This window comes from Dermacentor albipictus, chromosome 3 (genome assembly GCF_038994185.2).
Source record: "Dermacentor albipictus isolate Rhodes 1998 colony chromosome 3, USDA_Dalb.pri_finalv2, whole genome shotgun sequence".
NCBI lineage: Eukaryota > Metazoa > Arthropoda > Arachnida > Ixodida > Ixodidae > Dermacentor > Dermacentor albipictus.
This window is the reverse complement of record NC_091823.1, coordinates 139795618-139822555: the sequence shown is the minus strand read 5'-3', so window position 1 is coordinate 139822555 and position 26938 is coordinate 139795618. Positions and strand designations below refer to the sequence as shown.

At 47.1% G+C, this 26938-nt stretch overlaps 2 protein-coding genes across 4 annotated transcripts in view; both read left to right on the top strand.

The window, feature by feature from the left end:
• LOC135917730 (uncharacterized) overlaps positions 1 to 11419 on the top strand; it is an 83953-nt gene extending 72534 nt beyond the window's left edge. For both annotated transcript variants that reach the window (XM_065451301.1, XM_065451302.1), the window contains 3 exons: positions 4222 to 4425; positions 7128 to 7253; positions 11152 to 11419. In XM_065451301.1, coding sequence (XP_065307373.1) covers positions 4222 to 4425; positions 7128 to 7253; positions 11152 to 11364 — 543 coding nt within the window. In that variant the 3' untranslated portion in view covers positions 11365 to 11419. The remainder of the gene's footprint in view (positions 1 to 4221; positions 4426 to 7127; positions 7254 to 11151) is intronic.
• Positions 11420 to 12296: 877 nt separating this feature from the next.
• The window catches only part of LOC135917713 (uncharacterized), a 108802-nt gene continuing 94160 nt past the window's right edge, over positions 12297 to 26938 (top strand). The window contains exons 1-3 of one of the 2 annotated variants that reach the window (XM_065451280.2): positions 12297 to 12317; positions 12824 to 12930; positions 16713 to 16748. In XM_065451280.2, the coding sequence (XP_065307352.1) occupies positions 12927 to 12930; positions 16713 to 16748 (40 nt within the window). In that variant the 5' untranslated portion in view covers positions 12297 to 12317; positions 12824 to 12926. Of the gene's footprint in view, positions 12318 to 12823; positions 12931 to 16712; positions 16749 to 26938 lie in introns of those variants that run through there. The other variant, XM_070534736.1, reaches the window with a different exon arrangement.

Genomic DNA, 26938 nt, shown 5'->3' with positions numbered 1-26938 from the left:
TCTTAGGCAAAAGTACACCCTTTGGGCTGTATCTTTGCCACGCAACGATAATCGTCATCTGCCTTGCTTGCATTTCCTTTCTTGAAAACGCCGCGTCCGCTACTTTCCCGTCGGGAATGCTGTCATGCTGGTAACGCGCGTGCCGTTCGTTACTGGAAAGTACCGGGCTCGCCGCGTTAACGAAAGGAAATGCGGATAAAACAGGTGGTGAATATTGTTGTCTGGCAAAAGGGCCTAATTTTGCTTAAGAGTGTAGGTTTAATGATAAAATATCATTTGTATAAAGCTAAACGTTGATAGAATATGCGCGAGCGTTAAAAAAATCTGCCTGCATTCCACCCTGTGAATCGGCTTGTACAGAGAAGCCGTTGCCGACGTTTCAGAAGCCCCACAACCACAAGCGACGTACGTCATGCTCGCACGCACGTGTATGGAAGTGCAGCATACATTATCATCCTTGTGGGCCCTCCGCCAAGCGCTAGTGCGTTATTAAAGTAATCGAACTTTTCAAAGCAATTTGCGTCAGTCAAATTGTAAAGTACGTCTATAATGGACAATAAAGGCCAGCCTTAAGTAAAGCTAAAGTGATAGATTAGTGCTTGCGAGCTTCTACGGTGTCCATATTACGCGTACAGAGCCTTTGTTATCGATATGCTGAGGTAAGTGCATGACACGATTAGAGACTCTCCTGGGACATTCATGTACTAGCCGGATGACAAAGTCACTCATTATAATTCTGTAACTAGTACTCAACCAGTCATAATAAAATATTGTTGCATTGCATTATAAGAAGAAAGAAAACGCTACTTGCGTAGTTCTATTTGATGTTTACAAAAACAAACTCACTCACGTTAACCTTGACAATGACGCGGGCGGTCGAAAGGTTTTGCTTTCTCCGCTCTACGCCACATGCGCTATCGCGTTTCAGCAGTTTCGTTATCGCGTAGTGCTGCGCTGGTTTGGCTGGCTCGTCAAACTCACAAACTGCAAGTGGCGTAGATTGCCATGTCCCCGTGATGTCGCGGTATTTCCTAATGGCAGCGGCCGCTTGACCAAATGCAGCTGCAGCGGCGAGTTCAACGCTCTGTCATGGCTCGGTTCCTCCATTGCCGCCCGTTCGGGTTTTGCGCAGAAAAAACGTAGTGCTATCTGTCGGGCACCGTTTTACTCACCGACGGTAGTAAAGGCTGGTGATGACGTATGAAACGTCAGCAGTCCCCGCTCGGGGGCTGGCGATTTGAGTTGCGCTAAAGGTATACGGATCTTTCCTTCCGGCACAATTTTCTTGTAAAACGAAATCCTTTTTGGCCCAAAACAAGCGCTGCGAGGATATTGGTATTTCAACAGCCCGTGTCGACTTTATACTTGCCTTTAGTGTTATTTTAAGGCCCGTTCACTCTAGGATGACAGGACATCGAGTTTGGTCTGTCGACTGTTGGCGACAGCGTTTTCCATCCTGTCGGCACTCCTGCCACACTGCACCGATGCCAATGACACGACCATACATGACTTAACATGGCAGCGCCTTCGAGGCGAAAGCCGGCTGCTTCGCATCTATGAAGTCGTCGTCCTGCACTCTTTTGTGCTATCGCTCCCAACAAGTACCCGTCTTTGCTTTTGATTTGAGTAATGATGCTTCGACAACAAACAATTACCGACTACTTGGCGCTCTTTCCGAGATCCACTCTCCGTTTCCTAGGCCATTAGGCCTAACAAAGGCAGCTACATAAGCTTGATATAGCCTCCGAGATTATATGCACAGTCAAACCTCAGACGCGATGCGTTATGTATGCTTGCTTGTTTTTTGTTCGATATAAAGGTTATATTGGCCGCCGTTGATGGTTTTTTCCAAGTACAGTGGAAATCGACGTTCTCGTGGAATCCAGGCAGCGCCGGTCCTGAAATACTTACGATGTGATGCAAAACATGCAGATTTGCCACTGACAATGAGCGTCGCATCACTCAGAGACGAGCTGATATGAATGGCCGGGCTTCGCAAACGGATTTTACTGCTGATTTTGGTAACGGCTACTCGCTTTCCATGCGGTGTCGGTTGCTTCCCCCTTCTTCTGTGCGCATTGGACGTAGTAAATAGCGGTCCGTTTCATGTGGCTCTGGGCCAAAGTGAACTACATTGAACTCGAGGGGCCAAAATCAACGTCGCATAGGCCTAGAGTGACCGGGTCACTATATAAGGCCCACAAATATGAGTATTGGCAACACCAGAATCCGCTACTTGTGCTGGCAACACTGTCCAAATCAAGAAAGATGGCTACTGCATCCAGGTTCACGGTGGTTCTTTACTTCGATGCTGCGCCGAAGCGTTCCTCGTTCGTGGCCTCGAATCAAGGTGTTTCGTCGAAGCCGAAAGGATCCTTGCCGTGGATCACCTTGTTTTGATCGGGCTCCAGGATTTTAGCAATGAAACCTTGGAAATGGTTGCGCTGTGAGTGCCAACGTCTGGCCTGCCCAGAGGGCCGTATTAGAATATTTTTAATGCAAAGAGCCTTTCGAGTGAGCCGGAGGTTCAGAAAGGGAGGTGTTTGTGCGTAGCGGGCCTCCGAAAGGTGCAAGCACTTGTTCGCCGCGTTGCTTCACTGGTACAAGTACGATACTCGATTTTTTTTTTACCTTCACAGACAACTCCGCACAACGACTCGTGTTGCAGTCTATCAAAATATAGCATCTCACAATATATAAGCAGCAATGTCTGTCTTGCTTTCAGAATCTCAATACGGATATTCTGCATTGAGGCTAAAAACTTTAGCATTATCTGGTCAGTGTGTCTTTGGATAAAAATGAATGAAAGTTCCGTTTGTGACTCGGGGCAGCAATTTTCTTTTTATAGTTAGCTGATACGTGATAAGGCCGCCCTCGTCCTATTACTGGTGCTTCATTGTAAGAACAGCGCAAAATAATCACGGTCAAGGGAGGAACACAGGACGAGCGCTGGCTTCGCCATGTTTATTTGCGCTGTTTTCACCCATGATTCGTAACAACTATCTCGCATTCATACCCTGTTAAGAATGTTGCTTGTTCATGCTAGCAGTATGTACGCAGTGTTTACGGTAGGGCTCGGGCTTGCGAAAACGGAAATTTCAACTTCAGAATTATGTTTTCATTATTTTTTTGTGCGGCAATCTCGTTGGTGCGATGTTTTCGCTCTGCGGCACATTTTACGAAGACTGGCCGAGCGACAGTCTGCTGACTGGTTTTTTGAATGTAGGCGTCACGAAATGCTGTCACATTGTGAAATCTTGCTCTTGTTGGTTTCGTCATGTGCATTGTCGGGTCAACGGGACAGAAAGTCTCTTATCGACACAGTCTGCTGACTAGTTTGCCGATCACGAACGTCATTGTCTTGTCATTCGCTTGTAGATGTCGGTGTCGGATCGGCCTAGAGTGAACGAGCATCTACACACAAGTTGCAGACATGATAGTTTCGGATTGTAATTTGAATATACAAGAAAGTATATTTTCGTCACGCGAAAACTGAAGGCTCTTTTTCAGCTGGCGTTTTAAGGCTATCTGACTGGCCTTGGCCACTAGGCGGCGGTACTGCTTCTTGATAGTGTTTGCCATTATGACTGTTATGGTCGCAGCACACCATGTGCAACATCTGCAATGAGCCGAGTGCCCACACGTCAAGGTTACATACATTGTGCGCACACGTACGTCACGCAGGAAAAGACGTGTGCGGAAGCGTAGCGCACATCCTTATTCTCCTGGGCTCTCCGCCAAGCGCAAGTGCGTTATTGAATCAATTGAATTTCTAAAAGTAAATTGCGTCAGAATTCGTAAAGTACAGCTTACACACAAGTTGCTGGCATGACAGCTTCGGATTGTAATGCTAATATACGAGAAAAGATAATTCTCTTAGGAAAAACCCTTAGGTAATTCTCTTAGACAAAACCCTTTTCCACCTGCCGTACGCGGTCTCTCTTTGTGACCACGGTTGCTAGGCGGCAGTAATGTTTTTGGATGAGCACAGAACTAGCCAAGGAAAAATCCCGACCAACTAGAGGCTGACCACTTCGCTGTAAAACGTACACAGGCGATATTTGTTTAGGAAAACACAAGCTTCCCCATTCAAGGCCAACCGCGCACGAAATGTTTCTAGTACCTCATGACTATACTGAACTGTTACGCATAATTTATGAGTGTCGCGTTGACTGCATTGCTTGGCACCAGCGTTCACTGTGAAACGCATTCATTGCCCAGGCCGACTCCATTTACCACCTTCATCACAAGCATTATTTGTGGCCTTCCACCACGACGTACGCTGTGGCCGTGGGGTTGGGTGGCCGCTGGTATGTGCCACTGTACTCTGACTTTGCCCCAAATGACCCCGGGAATTACACCCTCGGGCAGAAATGCCGACCTCGCAAGCCAACGGAAGACGACCAAATCGCCAACATTGCCGAGGTGCGCATATTTGTAACTTCTGCGCCTGAGAAGCACTTCAGCATTCATTGTGTCGGCTATCTACTTACACGTCTGCTAAGAAACGCATAAGAGAGTGGAATCAATACCAGTGATATTCTATTTTGTTTATGAAAATAAAAAACCCGTAGTTTTATTATCGGCCCACGTCCTTTTGCAATGAGCAGTCAGTTTTATGTCTCGTGCCGGTAGACTGACTTTTGTTATGGAAAAACAGAGAAGAGAAAACGGGTGTTTTCTGAAAGGTATCATATGCACTTGCACCTGTGCCATCTTTCCAAATACCTGACACTAAATAAACGACACTACCTAAAATGAATGACGCATTTCCTTAGCTATTTCGATCCTATGGTATGTATTGTGGATGTATTGGATGCTACTGTGTAATCGCCAAGTGGCCATTTTAGGTTCCCTAAAACCTAATTGATTATGCGCATCTCACGAACGCAAACTGCCTTGTAAGGGTAACGGCCACAATATAACCGCTGTACCTACTGCTACACAAAACATCGACTTAATGCTCACTGCAATGAAACTGTTGACGTAAGCTATCAATAGCGCTGGTTCGAGAATATCAGGCTGTGGTGAACGATTTAGATGCCAGTTTATTTAGGCTGAGTAAGCTACGGTGTACTGGTGTTATTGAGGCAGTGTGACAGTTTATAAAGCTCTGTTTACTCTCAAAACACGCCAGAATTCTTGTTGGAATTGTAAATAATCCCTTGGACTCAAGATTCTAAATCAATCTGAACATTACCAGAAGATAGTTCAAGCTGCTATTACGTGATTTCTCGCCGAGAGAAGTAAAGCTATCGCAGCCATAGCTTTACGGCGCGCAACAGTGAGCGAAAAGCTGAGCTGAGGGGACAACTGCTCTAAGCTCATGCACTCTTGCACGTCTACTTTGCCCTCTCGGCCGCCAAATTGCATGCTTATACCGGCGATTTCCAAAGACAGCAGCAGGCCTTCAAGATATGGCGATTGGTTGACGCTCGGCAGGAAGCGAGCTGACTTAATGCGGATTACCCGTGACTGTCCAGAAGCTATTAGAGTGTGATCCTATAGGAAGTACTTATACCACTCAATTGATAGTTTAACTGATCATAGAATTTTCATTGTTTAAGATGCTAAATTTAGTAAAATTGTTGTGAGAAATGTCATGTATAATGTGAAGAGCAGTGTAGATATTTAAATACAAAATGCATATTCCTTGTTTACAAAACACTTCTGATTGCATTTTGCTAGATGCTGAATTAGTGTCAGTGATAGAACTTTATTAACGGGACTATTAGGAGGGCCGGCTGTAAAAATGGCATGTGGCATTGGAACAGTAAAAACACCGTAGTTCGGTGCAACATAGATAGAAGAAATACGAGTTTTTAGCCGTAAGTTCTAGATTTAATGTAATATTTACTGCTTCACGTGTGAAAAAACCGATAAGACTTAGGCCATGGCACGGCGCGGGTCTCGGTGTTTATTTCGACAATGTGTAGTTTTTTACCGTGCACCCAGTGCGTAGAGAAGGCGAGCGTTTTCGTATTTTGCCTCCATTGGAATACCACCGAAATAGGTGGAATCAAACCCACAACATCGCGTTCTGCAACTCAAACGCATAGCCACTGAGCTACCACTGCGTCTATTCTATACTGGTCTGCTTGTGAGGGCGTATTCCTTATAAACATTGATATTACGGAAAGAGTGAACATTTTTGAACCGGTCATTAACTTGGATATTTTTTGCATGGCACATAACTATAAAAACCTCAGCAAGTATAATTTTAAAGATCTAGATCTGGGCGTTCATGCTTAAAAGTGTTTCACAGCATTTTCGTCACCAATACTACTCAGAAGGAATGATAAATAATACGACCCTATTTTTTGTCAACGTGTCAACTTGCAGTTAGGATACGTGTATCGACGAGAAAACAACGAATATTTCGCTGTTTTTTCTAAGAAAAGAAACGATCTCTCGAGTGCGATCCAACAAAAGTTGGATGAAATGGGTTGTGTGTCTCAGAGGCACCTTGTTCCTGTTCTTCGAACAAAAGAAAGGACCTTTCTTTCCGAAAGGTTGTTTTATCCTTTCCGCCCCATCTTAAATTTAGACTACCCTGTGCGATAGCTTCTTCTGTAGAGAAGAAGCTATCGTGGAGAGTGCAATGATGTTCTCATTATATTGTTTTGTGAACTGGACACTTTCTTTACGAGGACCACTGCTACGTGTTGACGTGCCCTTTGTTTTTATTATTTTATTCTGCTTTTCTGTTTACATATGAAACATAGATTGGTACTGGCATTTCAACGACATCAGTCTGCTACTGGGTGTACCTTTTAGTCCTCCCTCTGACTATACTGCTTCTAGTACTGAGCCACGCGTAATTTAAACAATTTCTTAAGAGGAAGCTTTAGCTCGGGTGCTCCTATCTAAATACATATAAAAGGAGAATTCGTGTTTATCGGCGACCACTGCACCGAATTTGACGAGGTTTGTTGCATTTAAAAGAAAAACTTAAAATATAGTGACTGTTGGTTTGCAAATATTGATTTAAATTGTCAATGTTTTATTAACAATTGGCAAAAATCATCTCTTGTGTCAACGAATGGGAATAGAATATGTTGAAGGTTTTCAAGTATGCCCAGGAAGAATGTCATGGCAGCTGAGGCATCGTTCATTTCTTTCGACAGGCTTGCAAGAATCCCGCATTAAACAACACATTCCAACTGGACCGAGAGTTCCAAGCGCTCGTGGCGTACAACAAGACGGAGAGGTTGTTCTTTACGTACGACAGTGCTTCAAGCCTGCGCTATAAGGTGAGAGCGCATGCTTAGAGGTGGCGACTCAAATATTTCGGATTGATGATAATGTCACGTTGTTGCGACGATTAAAAAAAAATCAGTCGCAGAACTGTGAATGATGGAACTAAATTTTTATTGGGCGAACCGGTGCCCACAAAAGGAAATTGCTCTCAAAGCGCAATGATAGCGGCGAGCAAAGTCGACGATCGCAGAAATCTGATCGGCGGGGCAAGGGCGTCGGCTTTTCTATGTGACCCATTAAAATCTCTGGAACAATCGCCGATGCTCGCGTGTGTTCGAGAAAGTGCTACACAATTTGAGTCATGCCTACAATCAGTTTACGCTAGGTTCGGTGACAACAACAGATAGAGCCATCGATAGCATTTGAGAAACTTACGATACCTGGAGACGTGTCCTGCGCTGAGCGATAACGTTTAACCTTTGTTAGAGGATGAAAAAGCGGTCACCCGAGAAAGATAAGCAAGTCGACGTGTCAATGCCCCCATCTTAAAGAGCATCGTCCCGATGCTACAGACAGCAGAGTGGAAAAAGAAAAGCACGGTTAGCAAAGAAAAAGTAACGAAGAAACAGAGTCCCAAAGTTAGTCGGCGCTGGTAGAACGGCTTAAGTCGCACAGCATGGACTATTTCAAGTCGTGAGTGGTGCCGCGGGGGTAGCGAAATGCCGTCTGGCACGACCACTCCAGTGCGCCAATTCGTCGGATGATCATCTAGGGTCAGAAGTAGCGTCGCGGAAGTTTCTTACTTAGACCACGCCAGCGTATTAGGTTTCAAACCCAAACACGTTCGCCAGGCTGGTACTTCACGTATCGTCGTCGGATATTGTAGTGCCGGCTGTCGGTCCTCTGCTGGTTCTGATAAGGAGGGCGAGCTGTCGGGCTTCTTCGGCACGCTGGAGATAGGTGGCGACGTCCAGACTCTCTTTGTCGGTGACTTGCGGCAGCATGGTGTCGAGAGACGTCGTTGGGTTCCTTCCGTAAACCAGCTCGAGTGGATTGATCTATGGTCCTTCTTTCAGGGGCCGTATTATAAGCGAAGGCTACGCACGGAAGCACGGCATCCCACAATTTGTGTTCGACGTAGATTGCCCAAACTTTTATTTATTTATTGAAAATACCTTACAGGCCCCTTGACAGGGCGTTGAGTAAGGGGGGTAATTAAAGTACAATGTAACTCGACAGAGTACATACTGCTCAAATTTGCAATTTAACACAAGGAAATGGAGGAATAAATAATAAAGGAGGAATCAATAATAAAGTGGTATGACGGAAAATAAGGTTGGGCAGAATAGAGGGTAACACGACAAAAAAATAAAAAAGAATATTGGCTGGTTTTATACATATGGAAAAACTGCACACATCAGCTATAGTGTGTACCAGTCACAATGAGGACAGTAAAAAGGAAAAAAAAACTACAACCAAGGATAGACAGTCAAATATGCGGATTCTAGGCGCAGAAACAGTAGGCAGTGTTTCAAGGGCGCACAACGGTAGGGCATGATAAAAAACGCAGGGACTAATGGCTTGCACAGTAAGAACATATTTCAATAGAGACCCTCACCCAAATGTCGGCGAGGGTCCTATTTAGGGTCTCGGTAAGACCATTCGTCTAAGACTGGTCCTCCTGTGGCTTGTCCGGTGGTGTTGCCGAATCGCTTACGTGATCTCCGCTGTAAAAGCCGTTCCTCCGTCGCGGATAAGCATTTCCGGGACACCATGTCGTAGCAGTGTGTCCTCGGCGAATAATTTTGCCGCTTCGGCCTCACTACCTTCAGGCAGAGCTTTCGTTTCGGCGTAGCGGGTAAGGTAGTGGGTGCCTCGGGGATCCCCTTATTTCCGAAAGATGACGGCGGAAATGGCCCCAATAAGTCCATCCCGATTTGTCGGAAGGGTCGGTAAGGAAGCTCGACTGGCTGTAGCAGTTTTGCTGACCTTGTCGGGGCTGTCTAGCGTCACACACACTCTCGGCATGTCCTGACGTAGCGGGCGTCGTCGGTGGTGAAGCGCAGCCAGTAGTACTTCTGCTGTATCCTTGCGAGCGTACGGAAAAATCGGAGGTGCCCTGACGTCTGATCATCATGCAGGGCGTGCAGGATTTCTGGCCGCCATGCTAAGGGCACAATGACAAGGTAGGTTGGGCAGGCTGGCGAAAAGTACTTGTTTACGAGAACTTCGTATCCATGTAGACGCATCTCTTCTTCGCTCACCCTCACATACTTTTCCTGGCACGTACAGCGTACGATGCGCGGCATCAATCTAATGGAACTTGTACTTTATATGGAACCTCACGGAGACCTCGATGGCGACAGCGCTGATGGAAATTCACCTGGAGTGTCCATATAATTTTTATCACAATAAAAATTAGTAAGATCAGCTCAAGGTGTCGCTAGTAGCTGTAAAAACCTAATAAAGCGAACTGTGAGAGTATCAGTAATTATCATCAGTTATCTTGTGCGCGGTCACATTAACTTAAACATCATTCAGAGCGGTTGGATGACGTAAGTTCAATGTGAAAGCTTCTGTACTCTCCCCTCTTCGCCCCAATCGAAGCTAGAAGCCCGGCTATGTAATTTGCGTTGCTTATGGCGCGCGGCCATATTCATCGACAGGAAATCTCCTCATTAATTTATCTTAGCCCGCGTGCTGGTCAGTAATCTGCAGAGGTTTTCTGCCATGAGTTCGCTCTTGCAAGAGCTCTTTTTTGTGTGTGTTCTATGTGACGCAACTCCACATTCACTAAATTAGTTATAAGCGAACAGTATATCCTATTAATGCAATCCTAAATTATTGGGCTTTACGGGCCAGAACCACGAACTGATTATGAGACACGCCGTAGTGGAGGATTCCGGAAATTTCGACCACCTCGGGTTCTTTAGCGTGCACCTAAATCTATGTACACGAGTGTTTTCGCATTTCGCCCCCATCTAAATGCGGCCGCCGTGGCCGGGATTCAATCCTGCGACTTTGTGCTCAGCAGCCCAACACCATAGCCACTGAGCAACCACGGCGTGTTCAATGGAATCTTGACAATTCTGCAACTGTCCCGTAATTTTCTGGTTAACGGCCTTTAAGTAGCCCCTAAGCAGACGACGCACGCACCTAGTGGTCAGCGTATATGACGTAATCCCAGTACGTCGCCTCCAAGATTTCTCAAAAAGCATGCCACGGGTGCCGCCTAATCAAGGAAGTCATGCCTTGGAGCCGCACTGGTTCTTACCATTTTGGGTAGCATGGCGCTTCCTGCAAGCGAGAATGGCGACGGTGTCTTTTCTTTAGCTCCGCTATCAAATACATCGTTATGTTCGAGCTTTTTGTAAGGCTGCACTGTGTCTATACTCTCTCAGCTTCACTATTTGCGTGGTTCATTGCTGCATTGGAGTTAGAGTTTCAAGGGGAATTTAGTGCCAACTATTTGTTTAAAATGATGATATACAGTTCAATAAACACGCAAAAGTATGATTCCTCGATGTTCTTTTGCGGGTGTTATTTCAGATGCACGAAAGGTACGACCTTTGATTTGTTAGAGAATAAAGCCTCACCCAATATTCGTGAAACACACTGTGTTAAAAACTGAGTAAATCTATTCATCCACCCAATTTAGTTGTTCACCGCGCTGCCCTTCCACCATACCTATACGCTGCGCTTCTCAAGAATCGCCGCAGAGCGTGAATGAAGCGCAGTGACCACTTCCGTCGAGTGCAGCTGCCATCGGCCTTTTTCTTGTCCAGGCCACCATGATCGAGGTGGAATGTAGAGGACGAAAACTCTGGAAATATGGGCCCCAATTTTGTACTCCGTTGCATCAGTGGCTGTTACCTTCTTTGTTACGTGGTCTAATTGAGCCACTAATTTCTCGTTTCCTTTTTTCTTTTTCCCGCTGAAATGATTGCGCAGTTGTGCACAACTAAGGCCAACATGACGGACTTGAAGTATACGCTAGCCGCCGCAGATGTCCAGTTCGAGGACGCCAGTAACACCTGCGGCTACGGCTCCTTCCCACGGCTGCGCATGCTCAAGAAATTAGCCGAGTTCTTCGCCTTCAGGTACACGTCCAGAACACAGCGGACATCGTGCCTGGAACTCAAGGAGGATGATGCCCGTGGCTAATCGCAGTCGTTTGATAACAGTTTCGTGATTTTGCGAATAAAACTTGTGTTCCTTGCGAGGTGCGCTAGCTTTGTAAGTTTAAGAGAATAAAGAGACATTTCTTTCTTCAAAGTTGTGACTGCTGAAAGTTTTTTTATTTTATTATTTATTTTCACAATACTGCGGACATCTATCCAAGCAGGAGGGGGCTACATGAGCAAATACAAAAAAGCTAACATAGAAATATATTCAAGTGATGCAGTCAGCAAGTTGGCAGTCAAGGGACTTTTCTTATGGTTTATCTTTAGTACTGCACTGCTGTTGACTACTGTGTTCTTCTTTCAAACAGAGAAAGCCAGAGAGAAGGATAAATGAAAGGCAGGGAGGTTTACCAGGAGAGAGCATGCTTGGCAATGCCATGCTGGGGGAAACGGGAAAGGGGAGGAAAATATTTAGAAAAGGCCAACGCCGAGCGCTGATGTCATCGACGTAGTGAAAGGGCCCTGTACCACAGACGCACGCTCGGTACTGTACACTCCATAAATCACAGAAGCGCATTTCTGATCGTTTGCAGCATTTATTTCGATTAAAGCGCCAAGCCTTGCAGATACCGTCACGCTGGTTAAGGGGCTGAGGAGTTCCCGCAATGATATGTGGTCTGAGCTAAAAACTTTTCTATTTACATGAAACATGTCGGAAATCTGTAAAAGTACAACGTGATAAGGCGCATGCGCACAGTGTCCTTCGTGCCGTGAAACAAGCATTCGATAAAAAAAATTCCAAACAACGCATGAACAGGGCGTTAGTGATAACGAGGGTTTCTAGATGACAGAAACCGTTCGCTTCAATGGTGCCGCCCTACCCTCCTCTCCCTTTGCACGGTGTGTCACTGCTGAGAACACTGACAGCCTAACGAGTTTTAAAGTGTGCAATCGCTTTTTTGCTTAGCGTGACAGCACCGCTATATCAGACGGGTAAGTAAATTTAGTTAACAAGAACGTTCTCTTCCACCAACATCCCTCATGCCCATTTTATATACTATGCTTGATTCATCAACAGCAATTCACTCGGCGCCTGTTAGAGGCAATTTGGTGCAGGCAGCCACATTTTTTTTCAACACATTGCGCCCTTACTTCGTTGCTAAGAAAGAAAGAATCGGTAAGAAAATACGAGTAACACAACTGCTTTACATGCATAGCAGAACGAACTGCAATGGTAGATTACCGGATCACGTGCACAGCGGTGATAATTTTCGATAGAATAAGGTATCATGAAAACGGCCTTCCGCCGGGGTTCCCGAGATGACTACGCTTGTATTGCGTTGTTTTGTGGGAAGAAAAAAAAAATATTGTAAGTGGAGGAAAATAAAAGTTCAGAAATTAAAGGACGTCAGCCTACGCTTGCACACTGATGTGTACAGACCACTGACAGTGTGACATTGCCATCATGATTTTTATTCTTATTGGCTTCTCTTCCGTAGTGGACATGTGTCATAAATGCAGATGTGCGTGCACATTCCAGAAGACGACGAAAAGTAAGAGGGGTGTTTTTTCCGTGCCTGCGTCGCTCTTATCTGGAAAGCCATGGGTAAGATGCTGATTTTCTGTGTTCTCATGAAGCGATATGCCTTAATATTATAGCAGCAATATGTAAAGAATGTTGTGTAGAGTAGAAATACGCAGAATAGCGCCTAACAGTTGGGTGACGTTGTCTATTGATGTAGGTAGTGCGCTGCCACGGATGCCGTGAAATGTTTGAATTGCGAAAATGGTTGCCATATATGCGCTCCCTTTCATGAATATTTCAAAGAAAGTTCATGAGATGAAACGTTCCAAGGTTGTGTAGAGCGGTTGACCAAGCACAGTCTCCAAACTGTAGCCTATGCTGCAGGCGACGCTTTTTCGCAAAGCTGCTTCCTACACTCTGGCTTTCTTCATTGCAATATTTTTTTGCGCAAGGTACCCTGTTTGAGTGGCTTTCGCCGCTGTAATCATGTCGTCATCATGCTGATCAATAGGCTAGACGTAGGCTACGTGCCTTCCAATGATAGTTCATTGGGTGGCACATGCTACAGGTATAGCGAATGCGGACCAAACTTTTGCGCACTTCCGCAAGACTTGCAGAGTTTGCAAGAAAAATTGTAAAGGAACTCTAGAGCCGTGACCTTACGTCTATTCATTAGAGAGTTTTAGAATTGGGGGCGCAAGGCGCTGGGCCCCCAAGCCGCGTTGCGTCGGTTGCTCTTGGGTTTAGATTGGCAGCAGAGTTTGAGGATTGGGTCGAACGCAGACAGCGTTGGGTTGAGCGCTCGGGCGCCGCAGTGTGTAAAATAGAAAGGTGCTTGAAAGCAAAAATAAATGAACCTCTTTTCTTACAAGTGAAAACAAACAGAATGCATTTTTGAGCAGAAAGAGCGAACAATAAAATCTAAGAAACAATCACTGTGTTGGTACCGGTTAGTATTACGAATTAAGTGTGCGGTTCTAAGCCAAGCAAAGCCAATCGAAGCCAAGTGCTCTTAGTTGGTGTTTCCTGTTACGCGCTGCGAAAAAACTGCGAGTTCACCCGCGTGAAATGGCGAAAATCAGTCGAAGTAAATAAAGTTTGCTCTGCGACCATCTGCTGCACGCCATCGCTGTCACCCGCGAGGGTGGCCCAAGACGGCTTGGGGCCCCACGCTAGTTTTCGATTTTTGGGTCTTGGGTTAACGCGAACGCAAGAACCCAAGACTGGCTTGGGTTCTGCGCATGCTCACTGGTGGCGCGCAATTTTCTTGGGTCCCCAAGCCGCTTGGGCCCCCAATTCTAAAACTCTCTATTATCCATTGGGCTAGCATGCTTCTATTACAATTGCAACACAAATTACTGACCGTAAAGCGCTGGCAACTGATAGGATTGAGTTTGCTCAAATTCAGCCCCCCATGTGGTTTTCACTAGCAGCTATGGGTACGTGAACTTCCTTGTTGCACGAGACGGGATGACGGCAGGTAATTTTCGCCGGAAGCATTAGATATGAATAAAAGCGTATTCTTCGCGCCTCATAACTGCATCACACCACTTGTTATTTCTACTCGATACAACGCTATGTACGCTAGCCTTGTGTCTCGATGGCATAATACTACTGTTGGCCATTACAACACCGAATAACCCATAGCTCCTATGTACATTCATGAAGCGGCTAACACGTCGAGTCTAGATTTTGCCAAAACAGCCGCGGTTGCTTAGTAGTTATGGTGTTCGGCTGCTAAGCGCGACGTCGCGGAATTGAGCCCCGGCCATGGCGGCTGCGTTTAGGTGGGGGCGAAATGCGAAAACACCCGTGTTCTTAGATTTAGGTGCACGTTAAAGAAGCCCAGGTGGGCCACATTTCCTGAGTCTCCCACTACGGCATGCCTCATAATTAAATCGTGGTTTTGTACTTAAGACACCCCAACTTAATTTTTTAGGTTTTACCGACAGCTATAACAAACACACCCACATCTATTCTGGCACGGCGTTTATCGTAGTGTTATTTGATACGTCCCTCTGCTTGATCCGTGCCAAACTTGAAAATCGACGACGATGTCTTCAGCAGGGCATCTGTGCAGCGGCGTCGGCATCTCTTCTAAAACCTTGTCTCGCACATGAATGACCAATATACTTGGTTCTTTCCCGCTGTCAGCAGCGTAGAGAAATTTTGTTTGTTGTAGAGAACGGCTACGCAACGCATGGTCATTTCAAGAATCATGTCTGTAGGATCCCCCCCCCCTCCCCCGCCCATACGATACATATACTGCACGTCACATTGAACCACCTGGCTCCAAATACCCACCACACGGAGTGTAGGCACGCAATATGCATTTTGTTCTTGGCGCCAAGTAGGAACATAAAGCAAGGGAAAAGGAACAAGGAAACAGACAGACAAGCGTCAACTGTCAACTGTTTGATAGCAGACCCACTTGCAAAACGAATATGACATCCACACGCGCGCAGTGCAGAGAATACGTGGCATAGAAACAAATAACAAAAGCTGATTTTGAAATGGAATCTTAGCGAAGGAAACAACGTACTGAATCTGTTAATAACACGAGAAGACCATTTCTTTCTGATATAATGTCTTCCAATGATTTCCTCGCAGTTTCATCTATGATCTTAACTACAGTCCTAACTTACGCAAAACCAGGGGTTCCTATAACGTCAAGCTATTCTAAACATTTCTATTCCAATCCTGGAATCAACCCTACGTGATTGGCCAAAACATTTTTGGACCATCCCAACGTCGAATATCTGTCACGCAACGTCATGAAAACAGCGATAGCTTCCCATCATATATGACTTTACACATATTATGATTTACAATGATTATGCGTGATTGGACCAATCAAAAGAAAATAGTCATTTCTGATTCGACGCCTTTTCGCCATGAGGCCTCAGCTATCAGTCAATAGTTTTAGGGCTGCGCCCAACTCAGCAACGTGTCACGCGACGTCACAGATGCATTAATATGCCGTACAAAACTGAAATTTTTGCTGACTAGACGCAGGCTGCACCGTTCCGAAAGCAATAAAAGATTGCTGCCGCCGATCACTCAGGCACTAGGTACTGGCACCTGCCGCAGACCACGAGCTTATTTCCGTACAATAAAACATTTTGCATGGCCGTGTAACGTTTTCGAGCACTTTCGGCACGTTCACGACCTTGCTCTGCCTACTCTTCTTTGCTGAGGAATCGTTTTAGCAGCACCCTTAACATTCTGTTGCGTGCCGCCACGATTTTCGACCAGCTACCGCAAGCTAAGTAGCGGAAAGCGGACCAATCACAGACGCCGGCACAACCCTCTTCATCCGGTTACGGATTTTCAGTGCACTACCTCGGCCCCATCAAATCACTCTCCACTTGAGCGTGCTCTTCGCCTCTTGTCAGCCAATTAGATAAGAGAAGCCACTCAGTGTAGACAACGTGATTCCTTCTTAAAACAAATAAGGGTGACCTCCTATAGATGAGGATAGCGATAGGATAAGAAATATATATATATATATATATATATATATATATATATATATATATATATATAGTCAGCATGACATGCGAATTACATAATCTTTAGCCTGTCTTGTCTGTCTGGGCTAGTTGGTACATGCCACTTTAACAGACTTAGATCCATGGCATCAGAGGAAGAAAATACCTACAGCAGCGCATGGTTCCCAGTCCTACCGTCGGTATTTTGGCTCCTCTGATGCTGTGTGCCTAATTCGCCTAAAGTAACCAGTCTCATTAGTTAGCGCACCAGGCTTACGTGCATCGGCGTTCTTTCGATATATTTGTTGAGAAAATTGACAAGGGACAAAGATTGCATCATACCGATTTCATAAAGGTGAACTAATGTTTCAGGTGAAGTGCCCCCGCCTCCACAAGCCGCTGCCCCAGGTAAGCGCTTTACACTGTGACCTCTTCCAATCAACTTAAGTTCACTAACAGATATTAAAAGATAATTTAGATTATTGGTGTAGTTGATTAGTCTTGACGGCATGCTTTACATATATTTTAAATGGCGCCGAACCCGTAGCTACGAGAACGTTTCTAAAATGTACCATATTATTTACTCACTAGTTTGAGAAGATTATTGATAATGGTAAATGCCTCTAGAGTACATCGGTACATTAGAGCTCGTTTTACTTAGTGCGCCATACGCAATTCTGACAGCAATACTATGGAACAGGGTGATGAGACTGCCTGTGGTGCGCAATGCAGATTTCCCCACGTATGATAATAAATAAGTATGTACCGACAAGTGTGTCTGCAGTGTGAACCAAAACTCCCAATGTGTAAATGTCCTAACCATCTCAACACATTGCTGACACCCACAAGCGGCAAATTGTGGCAATAAAAGCGTAAAAGTAGAGAACGTCATTTTTTAGAACGGAGCCGGTTACCTCTAGCCCCCGTATGCATCCCTCGCACGCGGTACCAGGGCTATTCCCTGGCAGGCTTACGTCTGTAAGCGATCTGCGACGGGGACGGAGTCCACCCGTGCGCTGTGTTTTCGAGGCCTAGCTCGCGTTGATGCGAGACGCCGCAAGAAGGTGAATTCGCTCGCTGCAGCTGCCGCGCTTCCTTAATCCAGCGTTCTGACAGCAAGCTTCCGCGGTCGTCGAGTCAGATATGTTCATGTCTGCTTGTGCGTGCGTGACACCATGCTTGTTAATTTAGTATACCTATATTTACAAGTTTCCACGACCGATACAACTACTCTCCTAACTTCGTGCAGCTGTCCAGAAATTGGCTATCGCCATCGATGCTTCGCCTTTGGGGCGAAAGTAAGGCGATTTTTTTACCGTGTAACCGGTTACGGACTCAGTCCAATGACCGTTTCAGTTTACGTCGCAGGTATACGCCGCCACCATAGCCAGGAATAAATACACTCGGTGGAACCCTGGCACTCTGCACGAAAGTCAGCTTTAAAACTGGGCCACGCGAGCACGGGGTAGCTGCTGTGGAAACATGCCATATATGAAGGAAAAAACCAGTGAAAAAACACAAAGGCCAAGAGGAGAGGTTCACAGCAGCAGCAACAGCAGCAGCAGCGGCGGCGGTGGCGGCTGCGGCTTGTTTTCGCAGCGCTGGCAAACAGCTGCGAAGCGCTGCTGCGGTAATACAGTGAAAGCTCGTTAATTCGAACTTCAATAATTCGAATTTATGGATAATTCGAACTGTACGATTTGGTCCGGCCAAGCTCCACAGAAGTGTATGTATAAAAAAGTCCGTTAATTCGAACGCGAGAAGGTTCCCTCACGGATAATTCGAACTACGCTCGCTTGGCACACGGCCAGAGAAACGCGCCTACTGCCTACACACAAGGCTGTATTGCCTCCGAAACGGAGAGAACGGCGAGAGAAGGCAAAATCGGAAAAAAATCTAACCGACGCGGGGTCAGCCAGAAGGCAGCGGCGGCTGCCGCCTCTCTGTTCTACGTAACCTCCGAGACTTCATGCCCGTTGCGAATCTCGGAGGCTTTGCAAATCTTGTACAGCTGCTAATGTTGTGCGGAGATGGCACGGCGAGCGCCATCTCCGAAACACAGCGAATCAAGTACGTCGCAGCTGCGCTTGCAATCAAGAACCAACGAATCAGGGCCTTCGCCACCTTCATATGTTCAGCGTCTTTGTCTCGGCAGTCTTCATCGGTTGTGTACGTCTGTTTTCAGCTTAGGAGGTATCGGCCGTCGCGATTCATTGTGATGGTGTTAAGCCTCGGCTAACGTTCTTTTCGGTGGACATAGGTAGTGTGGCACAGTCGGACCCAGAGCTTCGACTTCAAGATGGCGTGTGCCCGCGGCACACGCCATCACTTTCTGACACGCCAAATTTCTGACATGCCCTACTGCTTCCAAATCGCAGTGTACTGTTGCTCTCCTTCACTTTCGTTACTTCGAACTTTCGTTAATTCGAACTGAAGCGGCTTCCCCTTGCGGTTCGAATTAACGAGCTTTTACTGTATACCCTTTGAGCAGGTCCTAGTGCGCGTGGAGTCGCTATGATGATGATGGTCTGTTGGCATCGTCTTTGAAACGAGTTGGTGAGAAGTCGTCACCAAGCCTGTTTGAGCTACTCAGATATGGTAACATGATTGTGGTTCTAGTATCTTTTAAAACACGTTATTATGAAGAGGAATCCCGACGTACAAGCGTATGTATAACTGTTTACATGGGAAAGAGTTAGTGGTAAACGAGCTGGCTGGTACACAGGTCACAGCTTTAGCAGACTGTCTACCACTTCCTCTACGTCTCCCTCTTACCCGTATGGTCCTGTCTAAGTGCAAGGTAACAATATATTCACACACACACACACACACACACACACACACACACACACACACACACACACACACACACTCACACACACACACACACACACACACACACACACACACACACACACGCACGCACGCACACACACACACACACACACACACACACGCACGCACGCACACACACACACACGTAACCTAAAAAACGTGACGAAGTTCACATATTGAAAGCCAAGAAACGGTCCCATGACGGCTTTGGGTGCCCTTCTCGAAGCCAGGAGAGGGCATGTAATTCCACGCCTTTTCAAACGAAGCCTGTTAAAGTGCACTCCCTTTCTTCTTCGGCATGTTCTGTTAAGAAGTATTCTGATCAAGAGCAGAACAATATTGTTAATATTTCGGACATTTTAGTAACAATTGATGAGGGCGGCGTTCTACTTCATGGTATCAATTTTTTTCCAGCTACAGGCGGACACAGTGAATTTCAGCTGCTGAAAGATTTGAATAATTTCGCCCATAACCGAAGCCTACGCGAATACATCCATGCCCGGCCCCATTCGATCTATTAGAAAAACGCGTTACCCTCTGGCAAGCACTGAGTCCCTCCTTCCCAACACGATAGCACAGATGCTTGGAGTTGTATATGAAAGCATTACAAGGAAACGTTCCGCAATTGTATGAAAAACAAGCAGACTTTCTCCATAATTTGTCCGCCAGCGAAATGAAAGCACCAAATACTCTGTCCTCTCGTAACGACATCGCCATTAGGACTCCTGACAAAGGAGGTGGCGTTGACATAATGATCAAGTCTGAGCATACCGCAGAGGCCCGCAGACAACTATGAGGCACGACGTTTCATTAACGCCATGATCATGAACCCACTGAATAATACAGATCTCTGGTCAAAAGTACGGTGCAAGAGCTCGTCAAAAATAAAAAAGGTGCCTGACAATGCAATTCATTCTCTCATTCCGTTAAGTCCTGTTGCCGGTCGTTTTTACCTTTTGCCTAATATCCATAAAATTAACAACCCCAGTTGTCTCATGAATGCCGGTATAGGTACTCTCACAGAAACTTTGCCGAGCTACGTAGATTACCTGATTAGTAATGCCCCAGCTTCATTTCCGTTTTACGCACGGGATACTGTCGACTTCCTGTCAGATATATTCGATCTCAATATTCATCAAAGCTGTCCTTTGGTTACACTTGATGTAGCATTCTTGTATACCAACATTCCGCATCCAGATGGCATTAGGGCAGCCATCAATTTCTACAAAGGAGCATTACCCGAGAGACCAATCGACAGCAACACGTTGGTCACTTTCCTGACACTTATTTGAGAAGTAAACAACTTCGAATTTCAAGGTAAACACACTGTCCAACTTAGTGCAACGTCAATTGGTACATAGATTTGCCCCCATTACCGCGATATATTGATAGGTGAGCTAGGAAATATAATATGCTAACACGAGCGTTAAAACGTTTGTATTACAAGCGTTTGACGACTTCTTTATGATTTGGTCGCATAGTGAACAGGAGCTGCTTTCCTTCAGTTCTGACTTTAGCTATGCCCATCCATCCATATCATTTTCTCACATGTATTCTGCATCTACTATTAGCTTCCTTGATGTGAGTGTTTCAGTGCTAAATGATAAACTACTGCCCTGTACAAAAAACGGACACACTGATATCAATATATGCACATCGATAGTAACCACGTTAATTATTGCAAGGATGACGTTACTTACAGTCAGGTCTTACGTTAGTCTGCTCTGAACAATCCGGGTTTCAAAACAATTGCGGAGCCCTAAAGCGCGCTTTATTCAAACAATCTTACCCACTACCACAAACTGACGACGCAATAAAACGCGCTGACGTGCGTGACTGCCGGACGCTTCTGTCCATTGCGAAGAAACCGACTTCTTCACCCCAGGCAAATCTCGTTCTAACCCATTCTGCGTCAGTCCACTGCGGTTCAGATATACTAAAGAAGCACCTAAATATCCTAATGCAAAGGGAACGCATCAAATGCGTATTCGCTGAACCACCTAATGTAGTATAGCAGAAAACTAGAAATGTTCGAGATAAACTATCATCATTTAAGAATGACAGCCCTCACGCCATCGGAAGCCATCCTTGGTGAAAACCGCGATATAAAGTATGCCCCTACATGTGTACATCGCAGCACGTAACTAGTACGACTTCAAACTTTCGTTAAAAAATCAAAAGTGATTTCAACTGCGATACCAAAAACGGCGTGTATGGACACTGTGCAAAAAACAGTCAGTTAGATAAACTGAAGGGCCTTTTAGATTGCGCTTTAGCAATCCCAGATCCGACGCTAACACGTTGATAAGATGAATGTGACGTTGCTTGAATTTGAATTTCGTTCAAATCATGATAGAGTGGCAGGCCTTGTTGTGAAACTCAGTAAGAGGTACAAAATGAACGTTGTACAGGTCTACGCCCCTACATCCAGTCATGATGACCAGGAAGTCGAGAGCTTCTATGAAGACGTGGAATCGGCTATGGGTAAAGTCAAAACAAAATATTCTATACTGATGGGCGACTTCAATACCAAGGTAGGCAAGAAGCAGGCTGGAGACAAGGCAGTGGGGGAATATGGCATAGGCACTAGGAATAGCAGGGGAGAGCTATTAGTAGAGTTTGCAGAACAGAATAATATGCCGATAATGAATACCTTCTTCCGCAAGCGAGATAGCCGAAAGTGGACGTGGAGGAGCCCGAACGGCGAGACTAGAAATGAAACAGACTTCATACTCTGCGCTAACCCTGGCATCATACAAGATGTGGACGTGCTCGGCAAGGTGCGCTAATTGATCATAGGAGGGTAAGAACTCGGTAAGAACTCGATGAACCTAACGCTGCTGAACCCCCAAGTGCCGACGGCTTTTCATGACGACACATTTGAAGACGTTGAAGACTGGCTGGCGGTGTTAATGCACGTGGCTACGTTTAACGAGTGGTACAACAACGCCAAACTCAGGAACGTCGACTTCAGCCTCCAGGATGCTGCTAGCACATGGTTTATGAACCGCGAAAGTGCCTTGTTATCCTGGCCTGAGTTCCAGCGAAAGCTACTGGAGAGTTACTCCAGCCCCGATCGCCGAGAAAAAAGCGGAGAGGGCCCTTCAGTCACGCGTTCAAAAGCCCAACGAGAGCGTCACGATGTACGGGAAGGACATGACGCGTCTCTTTCAGCGTGCCGATCCGAGCATGCCGGAAGAGAAGAAGGTGCGTCATCTGATGAGAGGCGTAAAGGAGCAGCTCTTTGGCGGTCTTGTTCGCCCAAGATTGTTGAGGAGTTCCTCACGGAAGCCACCGCGATGGAGAAAACCCTTCAGAAACAGCCGAACTTGTACAACCGGCAAGTAAATGCCGCCTGCACTCCGGATACGCCGTTAGGCTTCGGGTGCGGCATCGCCTTGCTTTGCGAGCTGATTGGTTCAGTGGTTCGCGACGAGCTGCCGAAGCACCACGGTACTTCGCCACCTCCAGTCAGCTCCCTCGCGAGCGTCGTACGCAGCGAAGTATAGCAGGCACGGCAGGCATCTCTTTCCAGCGATGAAGCACCACCCCTGCCAAGCGAATCCCGGCGCAAGACTTACGCAGGAACATTACTGAGCCCCGTCCCAGCTTTCGCACCTACTTATGTGGCGCCGCCAGTCGCGTTGCAATCGGCGCAAGCCGCTCCGACAACTCCGCTACCGTACTTCGACGATCACCGAACACCCGGGAGGAAATATCAGGTTTGGCGAGCACCCGATCGACGACCGCTGTGCTACCACTGCAGTGAAGCTGGTTATGTGTATCGGGAGTGCGCCTACCGACGACTCGGACTGCGTGGTTTTTCTATCGATTTACCTCGACCTAGGTTCGGCCAAAGGCCACCCGACATAGCAGAATTCCTCGAACAGCAGCGCAGGCTTGACCTATCGCAGCGGCAGTCACGCTCATACTCACCGCAGAGATATTTCCCTGCTCGCGTTACAACCTCGAAGACAACGCAAGGGCGATCACCAAGTCCACGCCGGGAAAACTGAGGTCAGCGACCTTCCGAGGCGGAGCCGCTGATACTCAACGCACTCAAGACCTCGTATCGTGCCGACCGCAGAACAACGAAAGCACGATGACGCCAGAACCAGTTTCCGCGAACAAGATTTCACTGGACATGCCTGTATTGATCGATGGCAGAAAAATGAGTGCACTTGTAGATACCGGCGCCGATTACTCTATTCTTACTGGAAAACTGGCGTGCGTTCTGATAAAAGTTACGTTGCCCTGGGAACGGGGCACCAGTTCGTATGGCAGGTGGCCACGTCGTCACAGCGCTTGGCGTATGCATGGTCAGAGTAGAAATTCATGGTGCTGCTTTTCTCACCACTTGTCTGGTTCTACGCGAGTGTTCTCGCGATTTATTTCTTGGGATGTTCTTTCTCCGGGAATATGGTGCCATTATTCACCTTCGGGAGCGCTGCATCACTTTCTGCATCAAAGAGCAACACAGACTGACGCCATTGGACACAGATCCACACTTCGTGTTTCGGACGAGAGCATCACGATACCACCGCGTGCGAGTGTTATGGTTCCGGTCAAGTTCGACGAGCTACAAGACGGTGAAGCCGTTGTAGAAGGCAGCATTTGTATGTTGCTGGCACAAGGCATTTGTGCAGCGCGAAGCCTTGTGGAACTTCGGGATAGCCAGACAACGGTCCTCGTTACCAACTTTACCTTTGAGCATCGGCACATTTTTCATGGCACTGCAATCGCCTACGCCGAACCATCAACAGACATCGTCGAGTGCTTTGTTTCTGAAGTGGACACAGACGACGGTTCGCTCAGAGACATCCATGTAAACTCCGAGCTTACGGAAGACCAAAAGAGCGCACTGCAGGAACTCCTGAACGAACTCCGCGCGTGCTTCGCTTGGGCTACAAAGGTGGGCCAAACGCCAATCCCGAAGCAGTAAATAACGATATTTGCCGATGCACGCCCCATCAAATAAAGCCTTATCGTCTCTCGCCGAAAGAACGTGAGGAAATTCAAGCCCAAATCAAGGAGATGCTAGATGATGGTGTTATTCAGCCTTAGCACAGTCCGTGGTCCTCTCCGGTCGTTCTAGTCAAGAAAAAAGGCGGAACGCTTCGTTTCTGTGTTGATTATCGACGCCTCAACGATGTTACCAAGAAGGACGTGTACCCACTACCACGTATAGATGACTCTTTAGACAGGTTGCGGTGAGCTAAGTATTTTTCGTCTCTCGATCTAAAGAGCGGTTACTGGCAAATTGAGGTCGATGAACGAGACCGGGAAAAACTGCTTTCATCCCTCCAGATGGCCTTTACGAATTCAGAGTACTTTGTTTCGCTCTCTGTTTGGCACCAGCAACTTTCCAGCGAATGATGGACACCGTTCTCGCTGGTCCGAAGTGGCAAAGCTGCCTCGTCCATCTCGACGACGTGGTTGTTTTTTCGGCGACATTTGGCGACCACCTGAAACGACCGCGGCAAGTTCTCGAAGCCATCCGATCAACTAACCTCACCCGTTAGCCTCAGAAGAGTCATTTCGGCTACAAGGAGCTGTTTCTCGGACACGTGGTCAGCGCGGAAGGCGTCAGCCCCGATCCCGCAAAAACTGCCGATTTAGCCTCGTTTCCAACACCGACCGACAAGAAAGGTGTCCGACGCTTCCTTGGCCTTTGCGCATACTACCGGCGTTTCATCGAAAATTTTTCGAAGATGGTGGAGCCGCTGACTCCCCTCACGAGGGACGATGTATGAGGACCAGGCGATGTTCGTCTGGTCCTCAGAGCAAGGGATTGCTTTCAGCGAGCTTCGACACCGTCTGCTGTCAGAACCAGTTTTGGCCCACTTTAACGAGTAGGCGGCCGCAGAACTTCATACAGACGCCAGTAACGTTGGTCTTGGTGCGGTGCTTGTACAACGGCAGGAAGCTATTGAAAGAGTGATCGCCGACGCAAGTCGCACACTATCGCGTGAAGAGACCAACTACACTACCACGGAGAAAGAGTGTCTTGCCATCGCATGGGCGCTGTCCAAATTTCCACCTTACCTTTAGGCCGCCCATTCAAAGTTGTAACTGATCATGACTCGTTATGCTGGCTTGCAAATCTCGGGGACCCATCGGGACGGCTGGCACGGTGGAGTCTACGTTTGCAGGAGTATGACCTGACCATCGTGTACAAGTCGGGCCACATACCCGAAGGCGCTGGTGGGCTCTCGCGCACCCCTATCGATATTACCGACCAAGGCATTGAGGACGACGGCCCTTTCCTTGGGGCCGTAAGCGTTACTGATTTGTCCACACGGCAGCGCGCAGACGACGCACTACGGCCTATATTCGAACATCTGGAAGGACGAAACCCAGCAGTACCGCGGCATATCGCTCGAGAATTGCCGTCTTTTTGTTTACGACATGGCGTCTTATACAAGAAGAACTCCGCTGCCACCAACAAGACCTACGTTTTGGTCGTTCCAGCAGACCTCCGTGCCGAAGTTTTGTTCGCCTGTCATGACGAGCCTCCGTTTGGGCATTTGGGTTTTACGCGAATGCTTGATAGAGTGCGGTAACCCTACTACTGGCCGGAACTTGCCGAGTGTATTAAGCGGTACGTCCAAGCCTGCCGTGAATGCCAGCGCCGAAAGTCGCCAGCTGTGAAGCCTGCGGGATAGCTGAATCCGATTGACTCACATGGCAAACCTATGACCAGGTCGGCATGGATCTTCCGGAGTCGTTTCAACTGTCATCTTCTGGCAACAGGTGGATAATCGTCGCCACGGACTATTTAACGCGGTATGCCGAGACAAAGGCGCTGCCTCGAGGCACAGCTTCCGAGGTTGCCCAGTTTTTCATATAGAGCATCGCCCTACGGCATGCCGCCCCATCACACGTCATCACAGACCGAGGCAATGCCTTTACAGGACAGCTCATTGAAGACGATTTTAAGCTCAGCTGCACGACCCATGGAAGGACAGCTGCCTATCATCCGCAGACAAACGGCTTGACCGAACTACTGAACAAAACGATGACTGACATGCTGTCTATGCACGTAGACGTACAGCACAAGACGTGGGACGAGATACTCCCTTACGTAACCTTTGCCTCTAATACTGCTATGCAACAAAAACACGCTTCACGCTGTTTTACCTCGTTTACGGCCGCGCAGTGCTGACTATGTTACAAGGAATGCTGCCGTGCGACAAAATCGATCATCTCGACCTCGCCCAAGATGCCGAACTTTTTGTGCAACGGCCGGAAGAAGCCCGTCAGCTTGCCGAGTGCACACAAAGCAACAACAGAGCATCGATGCGCACCATTGCAATCTCCGCCATCGACATGTCGAGTTCCAACCTGGTGATCACGTTTTGGTCTGGACTCCCGTCCGCCGAGGACTATCCGAGATGCTTTTGGGTCGCTACTTCGGACCTTACAGAGGGTTGCAACGAATTAGTGACGTCAATTACGAAGTCCTTCCTGACGGAAGCCAGCTTCCCGACGTCGACAACCGCAATCAGAGATTGTGCACGTTGTGTGGTTGAAACCGTACTATGGCCCCTAATATTCCACGTCTTCAGTCGGTTCGGTTAGTTTTTGTTGTTGCTCCTCCATCAGTGCCTTGTGACTATATCGCACACCACAATGATTGTGACCATAGCCTATGTGTTCGCCCTAAACCATCTCGGCGCTATCAGGTCAAGCCTATGTATGTTTTCCTTCTTCATTTTTTTTGAAGAGGGGGTAATGCCCCATGGTGTGGCGCAGCAAGGGAC